General features: G+C 43.3%; 2 protein-coding genes and 1 non-coding gene across 3 annotated transcripts; all 3 read right to left on the bottom strand.

Moving 5' to 3' along the window:
* Positions 1 to 11,807: 11,807 nt before the first annotated feature.
* Positions 11,808 to 15,150, bottom strand: LOC100824384 (nudix hydrolase 9). The gene is made up of 10 exons (XM_003568968.4): positions 14,960 to 15,150; positions 14,758 to 14,832; positions 14,630 to 14,686; positions 14,012 to 14,094; positions 13,818 to 13,876; positions 13,456 to 13,604; positions 12,876 to 13,013; positions 12,531 to 12,689; positions 12,334 to 12,439; positions 11,808 to 12,121 (listed from the first exon to the last, which is right to left on the bottom strand). The coding sequence occupies exons 1-9, from the start codon at positions 15,047 to 15,049 to the stop codon at positions 12,353 to 12,355; spliced, it is 897 nt and encodes a 298-aa protein (XP_003569016.1). The 5' UTR covers positions 15,050 to 15,150; the 3' UTR covers positions 11,808 to 12,121; positions 12,334 to 12,352.
* A 926-nt stretch (positions 15,151 to 16,076) lies between these two features.
* TRNAR-UCG lies at positions 16,077 to 16,150 on the bottom strand. The gene has a single exon. It is a non-coding gene; the product is annotated as a tRNA-Arg (tRNA).
* A 651-nt stretch (positions 16,151 to 16,801) lies between these two features.
* LOC106866072 (extensin-2) lies at positions 16,802 to 17,542 on the bottom strand. The gene has a single exon (XM_014898609.1). The coding sequence runs from the start codon at positions 17,540 to 17,542 to the stop codon at positions 16,802 to 16,804; it is 741 nt and encodes a 246-aa protein (XP_014754095.1).
* Between the last annotated feature and the right edge of the window lie 125 nt (positions 17,543 to 17,667).

Genomic DNA, 17,667 nt, shown 5'->3' with positions numbered 1-17,667 from the left:
TGGGGGATTCTGTGGGCTTACACTTCTCAAAACCAGGCTGCCAAACGAGCCGACGAGTGGATTGGCGTGGATAAAACCGGCCCGGTATATTACACAGGTTTTGTCTAAAATCCCAGCCTGCCAAACGAGGCCTTAAAAGAAACATACACGGTATGATACTCCTCTATATGAAGATGGATGCAAGTAAAGCGTTCAAAGATGTACAAATACGTACATAGTAGAGTATTTGTTCTCAACAGGTAATATTTGCATGAACCATATTAGACCGCGCGCGAGAAATATGTGGCTGTTTTTTTAGGTAATCATCCGGAGTAGGCATTGGCATACTCTAAGCTGAGCTTCGCAAAGCTGACACGAATGCCAAGCCCGATGCCCGAAAAATCACCCTTTCGGCATTTAAAAATATTAAATTGATGTTCTTCAAGGGTAAAAAAATGGTTTATTAGGTGTATTTTAAATTTGTAGAATGCCAGTCTACAACTCTGGACTCTGAAGTACGACTGCAATATGTAGCAACAGTAAATTGTTATCCGACCCTGATGAAATTATTGATGGATATACCGTTGTTTCTTTAGAACAAAACAATAAGGCGGATAGTTTTATTACTCAATAGGATGACCATGTGTCCATGTGAACTTCTTGCCACTTTTCATGGGCCGGTGTACAATCCTCTTCTGCGTATAGCAGCTACATGCGAGAGCGTCTCTACCGTTGCTAGGTAGCAAACATGATAACCATGAATACGACCTTTGGTACCAACAATTTTATAATTTTTGACAAGATTTATAATCAGGTGAATTCAAATAGTAATTGAATTCGATATTTCGATGAGATTGATAACTCTCTATTTGGATAGGAGGTGACGTCGACGATCCGACTACAACCTAGGAGGCAGCGCCTTAGCGATCGATACACCAACTCCAGAGGGTTATTGATCACGCGGGGGCACGATCAAGCTGACCACGAAGGTTTTTGTTCCTGCAAGCAATCGAAGAACAAGACAAATAGCGGATGCAATCTGAAATTGCGAATATACTATATCAAACCAATGTCTCGACGAGACGATAAGTTGGGGTTCCGAAAACGGTAAAACAGGTGGTTTAACCGACACACGCGATTACATGAAGTAGTAGCGATGTCTAACTTTTAACTAAACAAAATCCAAGGCTACTTAAGGAGGCTCATGAGGTATATAAAGGAGGAGGAAGATGGATTTTCGGCCAACTTGGGCATGGGGCCGAAATCCAACTCTATCTCTAACTTTCCTAACAAACTACAACTTTTTAGAAAACAGAAAAACAGATCCGTCATCTTGTTTTGTCCGTCACGGTCAGCACCCGTCGAATCTCCTTGTGGGGCGGGATCCTCTGATAAGGTCTTGAAATTATCTTTCCAACAAATACTTGTTTGCATGATTTGGACTTCGGATGCGCCTTGGGTGATGAAAACAAATTCGGGTCTCCTGACAGCTCGGACCCGAATCGGATTCAACGTTAATTCGTGATATGTTTCTCTAGCAAGCTCCAAATCATGTGCTGTTTGATTTGTTGGAAAGTACACTTGAAATTCTTCTCTCTCAGCTGTATGGATGCTTGATTCTTGTTGGATCTCCCGTTGGCCTCCATCGTATCTCATCTTGACCTTGGACTTGAAAAGCTCGACAAGATGCCTACATAATAAAACGAGACAAGATAGTAGTAGCTCCGCCTCTTCATAAATATGACAATGAAAACAATTACTACTTGAATTCACTTGATTATAAATCTTGTCAAAAATTATAAAATTGAGGATACCAAAGGTCGTATCCATGGCTAGAAGGTCCATACCATCCTCCCCTTCTCGAAAGGAAAACCATCCTCGGCGTCGTTTGTGCTGAAAAGAGACTGACAAAATAGACAAAGTGTGTGCATGATATATGTATATGTCATCCATCTTTATACATCTCCTTTCTTGCACAATTAATGTCTGGTAACAAAATCTCATGAGATAATTAGTAAAACAATCATGATGAATAACATTCCAGCAAAAAGATTGACAATATTGTTTGCATTTATAAGTGAAACGATTTCTTGTATTTGGTTTTCATCGCTTACCGTTACACCATCCCAACATCGGAGAATAATAACGAATAGTATCCAAATTAGTTACTACAATATGCTGAAATTCAGAACAAGTCAAAGCCTAATATTCAAACAAGCATGTAAATAACTATTTGGCAAATAATCAACACCAATATTGGAGATCTTATCAAAATGATTAAGCATGTGCAAAAATTCCTTTTCTCCAAGAGAGGAAAATTATCACAAGTAATGCAAATCTCATGCACCAAAATGTTATTGTTCACATCACGTTGTCAAATTAAATGAATTGTGTAACCATGAACAGCAAAAGATTTCGAAATTGTTAACTCATACACTTTATCCATTGCATGTGACAAATATATAGGACTATCAAGTGTAATATAACACAAAGAATTAATAGGTGGATCGTTCTCAATCATTCCATGTGTAATTAACTCGACACAACCTAAACCAAATTTATCTACATCACATGTTTCTCCCAAAACATTAGTTAGTTCTTCACATGATTCATTCTCATCAATATCAAAATTAATATGTGCACTCAAATCATTAGAAGAATTAATTTCGGCAGTAGGTGCACTCAAATCAGCATGTAAATCAACGATTTCACATGGTGCAGAAAATTCAACATGTATCTCATTTATTTCATCACATGTCATATTTAGTTCAGTAACACAATCATCTTTATCATTACCTTGCAGGCTCAACACGTTTCTAGTACATCTTCTCTCCAATTTCCTCTCCGCTTCACGAGCAAGATTAAGCAAACACAATAGAGAGTCGTATTTTCCATATTCAATTATGTAAGAAATATCAAAGTTAAGGCCACAATAAAATCTATCCATTTTTCTTTCTTCGGTTTCATCTAAACCAGATCGCAATGTTATAATTTGGAACTCATGGTATTAATCATCAACAGTTTTATCATCTTGTCTCAAACGTCGTAATTTGGAACGCAACTCATAAGCATAACTTGGAGGAACATATTTTTCTCTCATGATTTTCTTCATATCAATCCAAGTGTGAGGTACTTTGTTTTCTCTAGCTATCTCATTCCACCAAGATAATGCAGCAAAACGAAATTTACTACCAGCAATTTGGACCTTACGACCATCTAATACATGGAAACATGTGAATTGTTCAATTAGAGCTATTTCCCAATCAATATAAGCTTCAGCATCATTATTTCCATCAAAGAAAGGTCCAAAACAATTGTTGGCATTACAAGGATTGCGATATACCTTTGCCTTGCCAATGTCAACAAGAGACGAGGAGGATGGATGTGGTGAAAAGCGCTCATGTCGGTCACTTGATAACATAGGCCTATTTTCCATTCTTCGTGTAAGTCCTGTCATGGTTAGTAGAAAACAAGAAACAAATCGCAGGAATATGTTCCTATCAACTACATGATGTGTCTACAAGTCGCTCAACTCTCAAGATAAAAATCAAGTTCTTACAAGTTCTTACCATGCAAAACAGGAAAGTGATGGCCAGCGGCGTAACCAAGCCCTCCGAAGATTGAATGTACGATGCCTCCGTAACAAACCAACCTAGGTGTAAAATCTGTGAAGCTTAGAGGCTTTTGTGAGTAGCAAGGATAAGCAAATAATCAAATCAGCAATGCAAAGTTGAAAAAAATGCTCAATAATGCTAGTTCTAGCTGCTGGAGTTGATAAGAACGAATTACAGAAATAATCTAAGCCTAGATACTGAAGAAGGTAGGAATAGATAAATAAAAAGATGGCAAAACAAGTAAATCCCTGAGATTTTTTTTCTATTTCTGGCCTTCTGTTTGACTTCTTATTCTTTTCTTCTTCCTCTTTTTTCTTTTTTTTAACCCCAGAAACTCACGCAAAAGAAGGATCGGAAAACTGTACGTCGGTCTGTCGAAGAACAGCAAAGGCTGCAGTAAGGAAAATTCAGAAAAATATGGAAAAATATGGGTTAAAAGCGTATCGACACAAGCTTTCCATCAAGGGCAAGATCACTCAAAACGGATTTCGGACGTTGAAGAAAACTGAAAAACACCGGGCTGCAGCGACGCCGGAAAACGGATGCAGAAACTTGGAAGCTCCGAAAGTCCACCTTCTAAGCCGAATTTGAGGTTCAAAGTGCAGGGAAATGCCCTGGATATTTCCTGATACGCCTCGTCGAGAGCTTTCCAAAAATTCTAAGAACGTCCAAATCCGAGTTGGTATGCAAATGATATGCCCGTTTTACTGAACACGGGTCAAACCCACTCGGAACTAAAATTCTCCTCGAGGTTGGATCCGAAATTGATTCTTTCTCTCTCTCTCTCTCTTTCTTTTTTTTCTTTTTTTTTCTTTCTTCTCTTTTTTTTCACAACTTGATCTCTAAACAAAATTCGATCTCCTTCCTTATTCTGAAACACTTTCCAAAAGCACTCTCAATTGGACCCAAATTGGAAATCGGTGGCGAAATAAATTGGGATTCGAAACGAAATTGACGAAGGCGGATATGATGGTGGCAACAACGGATTGATGATGTGGTGGTGGTGTGGCAGGGAGATTGGCGGCGGAAGAATTAAAGAGGAAACCTGTGTCACACAAAAAACAAGAAAACCAAAAACAAGTTCGATCTAGTAGAAAAATCTGAAAAACGATCTAATCTAATCCAGCAACTCGACATGTTAATGCATCAAAGATTCAACGATGCAAATACTAATGTGAAAATTGCAAGGCTCAGATTGGTTATAGGACAAAGTAACTAATTCTAATTTTTGTTTGGCTTTTTCTGGACGATAGGTGAAAACAGATCTAAACTAGAGATAAATTGAAAAAATCTCACCGAGCAACCTTAAGCTCTAATACCACGTGATATGGGTCGGGGTGGCCCGATCTTTCGATGAGATTGATAACTCTCAATTTGGGTAGGAGGTGACGTTGACGATCCGACTACAACCTAGGAGGCAGCGCCTTAGCGATCGATACACCAACTCCAGAGGGTTATTGATCACGCAGGGGCACGATCAACCTGACCACGAAGGTCTTTGTTCCTGCAAGCAATCGAAGAACAAGAGAAATAGCGGATGCAATCTGAAATTGCGAATATACTATATCAAACCAATGTCTCCACGAGACAATAAGTTGGGGTTCCGAAAACGGTAAAACAGGTGGTCTAACCGACACACGCGATTATACGAAGTAGTAGCGATGGCTAACTTTTAACTAAACAAAATCCAAGGCTCCTTAAGGGGGCTCATGAGGTATATAAAGGAGGAGGAAGATGGATTTTCGGCCAACTTGGGCATGGGGCCGAAATCCAACTCTATCTCTATCTTTTCTAACAAATTACAACTCTTTAGGAAACAGAAAAACAGATCTGTCAGCTTGTTTTCTCCGCCACGGTCAGCACGCGTCGAATCTCCTTGTGAGGCCGGATCCTCTGAAAAGGTCTTGAAATTATCTTTCCAACAAATACTTGTTTGTATGATTTGGACTCCGGATGCGCCTTGGGTGATGAAAACAAATTCGGGTCTCCTGACAGCTCGGACCCGGATCGGATTCAACTTTAATTCGTGATATCTTTCTCTAGCAAGCTCCGAATCATGTGCTGTTTGATTTGTTGGAAAGTACATTTGAAATCCTTCTCTCTCAGCTGTATGAATGCTTGATTCTTGTTAGACCTTCTGTTGACCTCCATCGTATCTTATTTTAATCTTGGACTTGAAAAGCTCGACAAGATGCATACGTAATAAAACGAGACAAGACAGTAGTTGATCCGCCTCTTCATAAATATGACGATGAAAAGAATTACTACTTGAATTCACCTGATTATAAATCTTATCAAAAATTATAGAATTGAGAGTACCAAAGGTCGTATCTATGATTAGCATGTCCATATCAACAATGCAGCCTAAATAAACGACCCTGGAGACGGACGGTGTGGCAGGAGCGCTTCAGGATCCTCCAAGACGTGTGCGCTGATCTTCTCTGTCACCGCCGACGGCGGCGGCCTTTGTATCAGCGGCCGGGCCGGCGCCGGGAAGGCACGGTGTGTCGCCGTCCCGCCGCCATACAACCTCCGCATCACCGAGACGCGAGATGACAAGTGGCGTGCCACGAGATGACAGCTGAGGAGGAGAGCATCAGCGGCAGCAGCAGGAGGAGAAGCACCGCCAGTACGCCGACGTTCTTGTGTGCGGCCATAGCTAGCTGGTTTCTTGAAGCTGCCGGTGTGTTGTGATCGCGTCCCAGGAGGCTTAACTATATATAGACTGGAATGATTTGGTAACAGAAGTATATAATTAAGGCATCAAATGCCGAGACGATTATCCAGAAAAATATATATTAAATGGATGGGGTGTAAGATACTGATTTTTAGAATGGATAACTGCAAATCTGCAATCATCCTCGCGATGGCAAGGTAGTAATTGCTCGATCATTATTATTTGCTCAAAGAAAAAATGTATCCTAATTGCTTATTATGGGACTCAACTAATTTTAGACATGCTATGTTTTGTTGCGACGGGGAATGGTCGAATGGTTCAGATACCTTATTTCCAGCACGAAGGCGCACCGACTCATAAAGACAATCTAACTAAAACACAAATAGAGATGTTGTTCTTCCTATGCAGGTACGGAGTACTATACTCCCTCCGATCCATATTACTTATCGAAATATTACATATATCCAAACGTATTTTAAAATATAAATATATCAATATTTAGGCACATTTAATATGCATCAGAGGGTTATCAGTTTTCCGCAAGGGTACCGGACGTGAAGAACTTGCTGGAAAATGAATGGTACATCACCACCTGGGACTAAATTCCACAGGAAATTTCATATCCGTTACCGATGTATATTACTCCGTACCACAATCCTAGAACCGAAGCACTGAGTAGATAAACAACTCATCTACTCCAGAGAACAGTGCCCTTGATTTGAATGTTCGTCTATATTTAGATTAGAGGTGCAACATGGTGACCCTTTGACCTTTTTTAGTTCAACCAAATGAACGGTACTCTGAGGGTCATAAAGTTGCAGCTCCAATTTACATGCAAATAAAGTGTATAAATAAAGGTATACAAATACTTACACGCTACTATGCCGGCACTAACTTTGACACCGTTATTACCTACTCCCTCCGTCCCATATTAAGTGACTTTCTATTACATGTATATAGACGTTTTTAAGCATATATACATCCATATTTGGGCAAATTTGAATCACTTAGGATGTGTTTGGATCATGGGTCGGGGGGGACCCACACTGTGCCAATCGGCCCAAAAAGGCTTTTGCCTCTGTTTGGTTCCGGTGCCAGCCCACCCACGAGCGAAAATCAGCCTGAAAAAACGGTTCACGTGAGTCGCTCGATTTGGCCGAACCACATTGCTCACGCAGGGTCTGTCGTCGCCCGTTTCTCCCATCTCTCTCGCATCGGGTCCTCGACCAGCTGCCGCCGGAGACCTCCCCTAGACCAGCCACCGGAGACCTCCCCTGGACCAGCCGCCGCCGCCGGAGATCTCGCCTCGACATCCCTGTTCCCGGTGGCCGACGGCGGCGGAGAAGCTGAAGCGGTGAGGCCGGGTCTGGAAAGAGCAGGAGATTGGCGGAGGCGGCGTTGGTGAAGGAGGCAGAGGGCGGCGTGGGTCGTGGGCAGGAGCGCGAGAAAGCCGTCCATGGCCGCTGCCGTGGGGTCAGCGGCGACGAGGGCGGCGGCACGCTGCACTTCCTCGATGTCCTCTTCCCGCCGCCGCCATCGCCGGCGTCGGCCAGCTTGCTGCCTGTGCCGACAGCCAAGGTCTCGCTGCCGGAGCTCGTCCCAGCCCCTTGCCTGACTCGTCGGGCCCGTTCCGGTCGGCAACACAGTCGCGGCGGTGGAAATAGAGGGAGGTCTCGGTCGGGTTCCAGAGAAAGGAGACGAGCAGAGGGGTCTCAGGCTTCTGGAGGAGGGAGACGAGCAGAGAAAAAAAAATATTTTGGTTCCGCATGAGGAAGACGATCAAAAAAAAAAAAGTGGCTTGTTCAGTTTGATTCAAGCAAACAGGAATTGATTGGTTTGACTCATGCTGACCAAACACAAAATCTGGTTGGCCTCACCCCAAAAATCTGGTTGAGGCCAACCCACTCTGTTCCACTTACCAACCAAACACATCATTAATATGGGAAGGAGGAAATATTTGTTTGGACGGTCAATAAACTAATAATACGTGTGAACCATTAATTAGATCACAAGAAATATGTGGCTTCTTTTTAGGCAATCATCAGGAGTATACTTGGGACTGGCTCAGCTTCACAAAGCCTGGCACCAAAATGCCAAGCCCGAGGCTCAGATTATTGCACTATAGGAGTATTAGTGCCGTAGTAAAAAAAGCGACGCGCCTTAAAATTTAAAGGCAAGAGATCACACGAAGAGGAGTACTATTGTGCTATACTCCTATGCTATGGTGCAATAACCTGGAGCAGACGAGCAGTACTGCAGTAGTAACAAAGCCCATGTTACTATTTTGTTATCTGACACTGATGAAATTGATGGATACATGATATCTTTTGCTTCTTTAAAACAAAATTTATAATAGTCGATATTCAGTACAATGACCATGCAAACTTTTTGCTACTTCGGTGTACAATCATCTTCTTCCTGTAATAGCTTACATGTAAGAGTGCATATATATATATATGTCATCACTGAGCTAGCAACAATACACAACGCCTACGACGATACCGGAGGCGGGCGGTGTGGTGGCGGCGTTTCAGGATCATTGTTGTGTATCAGTTTCTGTCCAACAGGGCCGATGATCCGAAAAGGCACCGGCGGCCGATGGGGTGGCTTCGGGAGGTCATGGTGTATGGGGTCCGGGCCGCCGGGAGACAGCCTCAGCACCGGCAAGACGAGAGGGCCACCAGACAAGTTTCGCGCGGACATGGCGGAGGAGAGCATCAACGACAGGAGAAGGAGAAGGAGCGCCGCCACACCGACATTCTTGTGTGCGACCATGGCTGTTTTTCTTGAAGCTGCTGGTGTGTTGTGACTTGTTTCTGTCGTTCCAAACCTGCATTGAGGCCAACTATATAGCCTGGAATTGTTTGGTGACAAGTTAAGATAGGATGAAATTCCGAGAAAAATTTAAATGGATGTATCCATAGAAAAACAATTAAATGGATGATGTGCAAGATAATGATGAGATACATAACTGCAATCATCCTCGCAAGGCAGTAGTAATTGCTTCTTATTTTCTCCAAGACAAAAATTACTAATTCTTATTATGGGACTTCAGTAACTATAGACTACTATGTTAATTTTCTAATGTATCTGCCTGTACGTGTGTTCCAAGATTATCAATTTAACCAACAAAATATAAGTTGTTTGACATAAAAAGTATATCATTCAAAGTTCATTTGACTATGAATCTAATGATATATATTTTGTATAAGTACAATACCCGTGCGTTGCCACGGCCTCTTAAACATATGCACATGAAAATTCACGTTTATACAAAACATAACAATAAAATTGAGAAGCTATGCAGAGGAGAGGTTCACTTCCTGCCACTGGATTTCTCAAGAATATTTACTGAAGAAATTTCCAAAAAAAAATTGGCTAACTAAGAGAAAAGCTAACATTTGCCTCTTTCAATGGATAAAGAATAGCTCCACGATCAAATAGCTCTGCAACAAATACCAAATTATTTAAAAGCTTTCCTCGCTGGGGCTAAAGAATCAGACTCGGCAGTAGACACAAGTACCTGCTGAATCAGACTCAAGAATCAGCATTTGTATCGTGACTCGAAAATCGCATTTGTATCGGACTCGAGAATCAACATATTCCAAATCAGCATATTTTCGTTGTATCCCGAATCAAATAGTGCTCTTCTTGTCCAACAAACTTTGTAAATTTTGCATGTCAATCCTAAGACTTAAACCTCAAATTGAGCAGCTAAGCAGCTAAAACATAGAGCTTTGCTTTCTATCACTGATTTTTCGTTTTCAAGATATTTGTGTGGAGAATTTGTTAACAAAAAAATTCAGTGAACTAAAAAAAAGTAGTCGCATGCAGTGTTGTAGAATGGCTTATGACCATACAAATGAAAGTACCCAATCCAATCCATCCATCCAATCACCTGAACAACCAGCGCTGTGTGCCACTACAGATACTGCGTGTGATCTTTTTTTTGAGCGTGACACTGCGTGTGAGTCTTAACTTATCTGAGCTACCTCTGGTGAGTGTGTGCACGAGCTAGGGGAGCAGCAGCAATCTGTGGAGGGCGCCGGCGGGTGCGGGTGTGGCCGGGAGCCACGGCACGGATTGCGATTGCATGTGAAGCTGCCGAGTTGGCGAAGCCGTTGCCGAGGTTTCTCTGCGCATCCCCCGCCGCCGCCGCCGTCCGCTGTCCTTTCCAACTGCCGCCGCCTCCCTTCCCAACCGGCACCGTCTGCCTGCCCTTCGGATCTGCCGGCACCGCCTACTTGCTGTACGCAGCCCGCGCTGCTTCCCAGCTGCTGCCGCCTCCTCCCTTCCAACCGGCGCCGTCCTCCTTCCGATCCGCCGCCACCGCCCTGCTCGCAGTCCGCCGCCTCCCCGCAGCCCGAGATGCTCATGAGCCGCCGACACCGCCCTGCTCGTTGTGTGACTTCGTCGGGATGGAAGCAGATCTGAAGGGAGAAACGGAATATCGGGTGCGGGGGGGGGGGGGGGGCAGAAGAAATAGGAGAAGGGGAGGATGCTGTGCGGGCGGCCATGGCGGGGCGGAGGCCGAGGGTGGAGGCGGCGGCCGGATTTGCGGTGCCACGGGAGGAGGCCGGCCGCTGTCCTCGTGCCACGGGAGGAGGCGAGCTCCAGGAGGAAGCCGACTGCCGGCGCACTTCCTCGCGCGGGGAGGAGGAGGAGGAGACGGCGGCGGGAGCAAGGAGCGGCCACGGGAGGAGGGGTGGAGGCAGAGGAGAATTGCAAAAAGGACCCCAAGTTTTGCTGAAAGCTCAGTTCGGTCCTCAAATTGGACTGCGCGCTGATTTCAGAGAAAAGGAAGAACCAGAACGCAAAATTGCCATGACGGACGAAAACCGACGACGGAACCGCTACTGCACCACTGCTGCTTTTATTTTATTTATTTTATTTTATAGTAGCAAAAAAACCCGTACGATCCTACGAAACAACGGAAAGTGTATCAAGCACGAGCCGGTGGAGGCGAAGTCTGGACATTAATTTTTCGATTGGATTGATTTCCATACTAAGATTGATGCCGAGATTTTTTGTTTGGATTCGGATTAATTCATACTGAGATGGATACGAAGAATTTTGGATTTCATGTTAAGGAGATTGATTTATTTTAGAACTGTTCGTATTATGTTGTGACAAATTTGAACCGTACGATAACTTTCGGTAAATCTAAACCGTAAAATTTCTGCTACTGAAATCGTGAATAAGGTGGGGGGAGAAGAAAATAAGGGACAGTGACATATTGATTATAATTTTAACGAAATTGACGACCAACACCGACCAACAGCGCCCACTCATCACCACCGATTCTAATTTAATATATTGTAATAAATAATATATATTATTAGGTACAGATAATACATATGTTGTTTGTTAAATTGGTGATCTTGGAAACACGCACGTGTCTTATAAATACGGACGGGGGTAGTAGTAGGTTTTCTAATGTTCCCAGCACAAAGGCCCGTTTGTGATGGTTCAGATACGTGGCTGCAGCTGCGGAACCTTTTAGCACCGACACATAAAAGACAAGACGCAATCTCCCCTTGCTGGAAAATGAATGGTATAACACCCCCTGGGACACAAATTACAAGAAATTTCATGTTCGTTACCGCTGTATATTACCATAATCCCAAAATCAAAGTAGATGCAAAATATTATTGGATTTTGCACTGCACTGTGCAGGAAGAACAAAGGAAAAATAAAAACTCTGTGTCTGATGTGTGTGTTGAACGCAGATGGAAAGAACTCATCTACTCCAGAGAACAGTGCCCTTGGTTTGAATGTCGGTAACCTTTTTTGAGTTTGTTGTGTGTCTGTGGATCTCTCTCCATCTGAACTCTTGAAGAATTTAGTCCCTCTGTAGAACAAAGAACAAACAAGTCGCATTGAGTATGGATGCAGTGAATTTCGTATTGGAAAGAGATATAATACTGCTTGGCATCGGGCAGTCGTGCGGAGAACGTTCAAAGGCAGCAAATCAAAGCTGCATGACTGCTCTATGGGAATGATGCAATTTAAGCAATCACCAAAGATACCTCAGATTAAAGTGAGATCTAAGTGCACACTTACATCGGTATGCTCACAAATTTTATGCAGTGTTCCTCATAAGTTCGTAGAGAGCAAAACCACCACAGTGGCAACCAGTCATTTGATGGCTCAACCCTCGTAATTCTTCCTGTAATTCAAAAATAGTACCGATGAACAATGGTTCCGATAATCCAAAAGTCAAGAGAGGATCAAAGTGCTAGTAGTACAAGTGAGCTCACCGCTGAGACTGTATACAGATTAGTGGATTCGTAGCCATCTTGAGCTCTAGAATAAAGCTCAGTTACAGCACTGGAATCAATGTTACATCTCATGAAAAAGAATGCCGCTGGCCTAACATTCATTTCTCTGCGAGAAACTCCAATGAACACGGGTTCTGTCTGCAATACTTAATGTAATAGTTAATGAACAAAATCCAAGAAAATCCTGCAATTTCAGAAAATCTTCGTTGCATAGTAATTATAAACGACTCAAAGGTGTCCTGATGTAGTCTTCTTGGTTCATATAAACCAGAAAAACTGACACTACTGAAGCAAATGCAAGAAAAAGTGTGTGGTTTAAATTACCAGTGAACTAGCAGGAACTCCAGTTTCCTCAACAACTTCACGGATGATTCCATCAAACATTTCTTTGGATACTCTTTCATTGAGAAGAGCAATGTCTTTTTTGCCATTCTGATGAGCTAAGATTCCCACTTCCTGTGGCTGATACAAACAGATAAACTAGATACTTTTACTTCAAGAATTCCAATTTATCGTCTCGGTTATTTTTCCAAGTCCAAATTTTATATTACTACTCAGGTCAGTTTCATCATGCCATAGAAAAAGAGGGACTACACCTAGAGCTTTTAGTTCAATAAGGGGTGGCCATTAAATTCTATTTGAAGAAACTGATATATTCATAGAGTTGTAGGAATAAAACACAGCATGTCCACGCTAATGCTGATCTATTGCAAAACTAAACAGGTTAACCTAGCAAGCAGTGCAGCCTACCAAAGTGACAGGTCCTAGAGCTTTGTCTCTACTGGAATCTCTTTAAACAAAATCCTTCGATATCATCAATTGAGCAATACTCAGAGTAATGGAACATTCTTCTTAGTCGGTTTACAGCCCCTGTTGATCTAAAAAAATATTCTTAGCATATTACCTCAGAATGTCCTCCTGGAAAAACATAGTATCCCGGAGACTCACCCACATTGTTGCTCCTTTGCAATACAATAATTTTTTGGTCAGATGTTTCAACAATCGCACCATTTCCCAGTGGATTTGACATGTGTTGGCAGCAGACATTGTCATCTAATCATATCAGATTGAAATAGGAACTGTTTTGGTCAATACTGATCGCTCTTATAATTCCATACAAAGATTTCAGCCATGCAATCTGAGGACACAAAGTGCTGAGGCAAGTTATAATTCACGAGATACTGTAAAACTAGAAGTAACAGCCATATGTGCAAAAAGGTCTTGACCCATGGAGTAACAGTCCAAAACTCTTAACTTCTAAGTTACCTTCAGAGGGGACCAAAAATTTCTCCCACAGTGGACTGAGATTTGTTCCTACAAATGTCCTGTTGGTTTGTAAGTTAATACCGATGTTAGAAACTAGCGTCGCACTGAGAATAAAAAGAAAAAAAGAATTGAGGTTATAGGAAACCTATTTAAAACGAGTAGCAATTGGGATACAATAAGAAAGGTGAGTAAACCTATAATCTGTGAGACCCAAATGAAGTGAGATGCAGTACTCCTGATTTGATTCATCATTGTGGTCCGAGGCATGCCCTCCATACTGAAATTTGTCATGGTGGCCAAGAATATGAGTTCTAGAACTCAGAGAATACAGTAAAGTGGATAACGAAAGATCCACCACAAACAGCACAACTCCAAAACTTCAAATGGCACGAGTTTTGCTGTAAATGGAACGCTAAGACAAAAAATATATAGCAATGGCAGGAAAGTTCAGAGTCAGGTAATTCCAGGGAAAGTGGGGAAAAAAGATTGCATTGTATCACCTGCAGTTCTAATAGTTAGTGACTAGTACTGACTACTGAGTATCAATCATCTGGAACGTTTTTAGTAGACTCATGTGCATCTATGCTGAATGTAGGCCCCATGAAAACTCGCACATTACACAGGTTTACTGTCAGTATACCAATTTTGCATAGAGCATACTCCTAAACTAATTAACATATGGAAAAAGAAAAACATTATTTGAGTTGAGGTTAAAATAAACTGTCTATCAATACTTAACAGTATATCCATGCATCAGTAGAGAAGGAAATGGCACCCAAAAATATAGCCAGAGGTAACACAGGCACACATACCCGGAACTTGGTACCGCTGTAGAGCGATGAGTTCTGCTGGAGCCTTTGGTTCCATATCTACGCAATCAACAAGCATAAGAACGGTTCACACAAAGTGATACAACGCATGATTTAGACAGACATATTACCTCGCCTATGGATCCTTCCAGGGACGCATCTGGGTGGGGGATCCGGTCGAATGACGGGTCGAACTTCACCGAGACCTTGATTCCACAGCACTGATCGAGTTAGTACCACGAGAATCTACAGAACCTGCAGTGAGCTGTCTGATTCGGAGACAGCGGGCGGGCGGCATGGAATGGAATCAGACGGTAGGGAGGAAGGGGTTACCCGGGAGCGAGGGAGGCCTGCGGGGCAGGAGAGGAGGAGCTTGTACGCCGTGAAGGGGTCTGCTTGTGCGGCGGCGGCGGCGGCGGCCATCGGCGAAGGGATGAAGAGGGGACAAGGGGCGAGGGGGAGGAGGCGGCGACCGGCAAGCAGAGCCAGAGCAGAGCATGCGCGGGCGGCGGGACACGTGTCGGCAGCGGTATTTTATTTTTTATTTTAAGCCGGTGTTACTTTATTTTTTAAATCGCTGGTGGCAGTTTGGTGAGAAAATTTGCATCCGACGAGACTCTTCCAAAATCGCTCAAATTTAAAGAAATCATGGTCAAACTTTAGTACTAGAGCGAAGTTTTAGTGACATTTAGACACTTAGGTTTTACAGGGCTATTAAAATTTATCAACGTTTCATTTCCTTTGTGAAATTTAAGTGAATCAGGAGTGAAATTCTAGCGAAACCAGAAAAGATGGGAATCAAGGATCGATAATCCTTTTTTGTTGATATCCACCCATCCGTGTATGCCGCACTAACTGTTTGATTATATACCGATGACATAAATCTTTCTACTATTTAAGATTACATGCAAACATGCATGTGTTACTGAATTACACAGGCTAATAAAAGACCGAATGTCAGGAGAGGATCAAATCGTCCTTGAAAGCATTTTTGGTCATGAAGCGAAACTTCATCCCAGTGTATGGAAGGATGCATCATTTCTACACTCTTTCTTCGCAAGACACCTCTCTAGATTCCTGGCACATGTGTCTAAAAGCGAATCTCAAATTAAAGCGAAATACCAGACACGATGGTTCCATCTAAAGTCTAAACCCAAGCACTGTCCAATTGTTCGCTGCGATTTCACGAAGATTCAATCCCTACCCATTTCACGATAGTGAAACCGAAATGAAATATTGCCGAAAAATTGAAATCAGAAGTGGAATATTAATTCATTGGTTGATATTTTATTCTGGTTTTGTAACAAATAATAGTTTCACTAACATTTCAGCAATTTAGAAGGAGCCTTACCGTAGCTTTCAGTTACCTGATCGTCGTGTGTGCGACCGTGCGATGCGAGCAAGGAAAATGTGCAGAGAAAAAAACGGAAACAAAAAAAAATTGAATGTACGACCACAGTGGGAGTCGAACCCACGACCTTCTGATCCGAAGTCAGACGCGCTAATCCACTGCGCTATGCGGTCTTCATATGTTAATATTTGACTTAGTATTATTATCTTCAAAAGAATGGTTTCTTGTAGCACTGATTTAAGGTTTTCGGTTCTCTATTACGTAATCTGCGTATTGTTGAAAATTCGTCGTCCAAGATTAAACTTCAACTTAATCAGACCAGTTTATAGACGGATCGAGAGAATGGCTTGACTGCAAATTCGAGAGAGTTGTTATATAGCCGTCTAGGTGCTGATGGATGCCATTTGTATTTGTGTCATGTTTACCACAACCGGAAAAACTATTCTTTTTGTGATTAATAAGATTACAGTACCATGACTTATAAAAGTATAATTAGCTTCCCGCGAATGCCTCAAAATGTATTTTCGATCCTGCCGACAAAAAGAAAATGCCCCACTTAGAATCTCCGAAGAAACAAATATGATTTGTTCCATCATTTCGAGCGCGACAAACATTTGGACTGATTCGGCATAAGGATGGTTGAAGTGACAACTGACAACACATCAAAGATCGGGGCATACATACATGAAATTGTCAATTACCGGCCACGACCTATGGAGTACAAACTACATTAGTGGAGTACTGCAATATCAGGTATACATGGGCAAAACGCTTCTTTATTACATATCCATCAACTTGAATGTGCTTGGCGCCGCACCTGGTCATTATGCCCGAGAACCCAACACTGGTGGAGGGGAAGTTATGGGGTCCGGCCCTCTAGGAACCTTCCTAAGCACCGAGAAGTTGCTTGCGCTCAACAATGGAGGCGGCGGCGAGTCGGACGTTATCGGGTCCGGCCCTCTAGGAACCTTTCTGAGCACCGGGAAGTTGCTTGCGCTCAACGATGGAGGCGGCGGCGAGTCGGACGTTATCGGGTCCGGCCCTCTAGGAACCTTTCTGAGCACCGGGAAGTTGCTTGCGCTCAACGATGGAGGCGGCGGCGAGTCGGAGGTTATCGGGTCCGGCCCTCTAGGAACCTTTCTGAGCAACAGGAAGATGCTTGCGCTCAACGATGGAGGCGGCGGCGAGTCGGACGTTATCGGGTCCGGCCTGCTAGGAACCTTCCTGAGCACCGGGAAGTTTCTTGTGCTCAAAGATGGAGACGGCGGTGAGTCGGACGTTATCGGGTCCGGTCCGCTAGGAACCTTCCAGAGCACGTTGAAGTAGGCCGAACCCAAAGATGGAGGCGGCGGCAAGTTGGACGTTACGGGGTCCGCCCCGCTAGGGACCTTCCTGAGCTCAGGAAAGTTGTCCGTGTGCCATGGCGAGGGAGACGGGGAGGTGACGCTCGGCGACAGCGACAGGGAGCGGACGATGGGCAAGGAGAAGCGCGCCGACGCCGGGAAAGAAGAGAGCACTAGCTGGAGGAAGAGGAGGAGCGTCGCCCCATTGTGCACGGCGCCCATGGCTGGCTAGCTATTTGGGTTACTGCTAGCTACGGTAATTGCATGGATCTTGAACCTTTTATCCCCTGTATATATAGCCTCCTTCCGATGCCGTACATACGTTCAATCGATGTTAATTTGGTGAG

Source organism: Brachypodium distachyon, chromosome 2 (genome assembly GCF_000005505.3).
Source record: "Brachypodium distachyon strain Bd21 chromosome 2, Brachypodium_distachyon_v3.0, whole genome shotgun sequence".
NCBI lineage: Eukaryota > Viridiplantae > Streptophyta > Magnoliopsida > Poales > Poaceae > Brachypodium > Brachypodium distachyon.
This window is presented reverse-complemented; position numbering and strand designations above follow the sequence as displayed.

Coding starts and splice junctions, on each gene's coding strand:
- LOC106866072 (XM_014898609.1), bottom strand. CDS start 17,542: ATGGGCGCCGTGCACAATGGGGCGACGCTCCTCCTCTTCCTCCAGCTA.
- LOC100824384 (XM_003568968.4), bottom strand. CDS start 15,049: ATGGCCGCCGCCGCCGCCGCCGCACAAGCAGACCCCTTCACGGCGTAC. Junction 14,833..14,959: donor CAGGCCTCCCTCGCTCCCGG/GTAACCCCTTCC, acceptor TGTGGAATCAAG/GTCTCGGTGAAGTTCGACCC. Junction 14,095..14,629: donor ACAGCGGTACCAAGTTCCGG/GTATGTGTGCCT, acceptor GACAAATTTCAG/TATGGAGGGCATGCCTCGGA.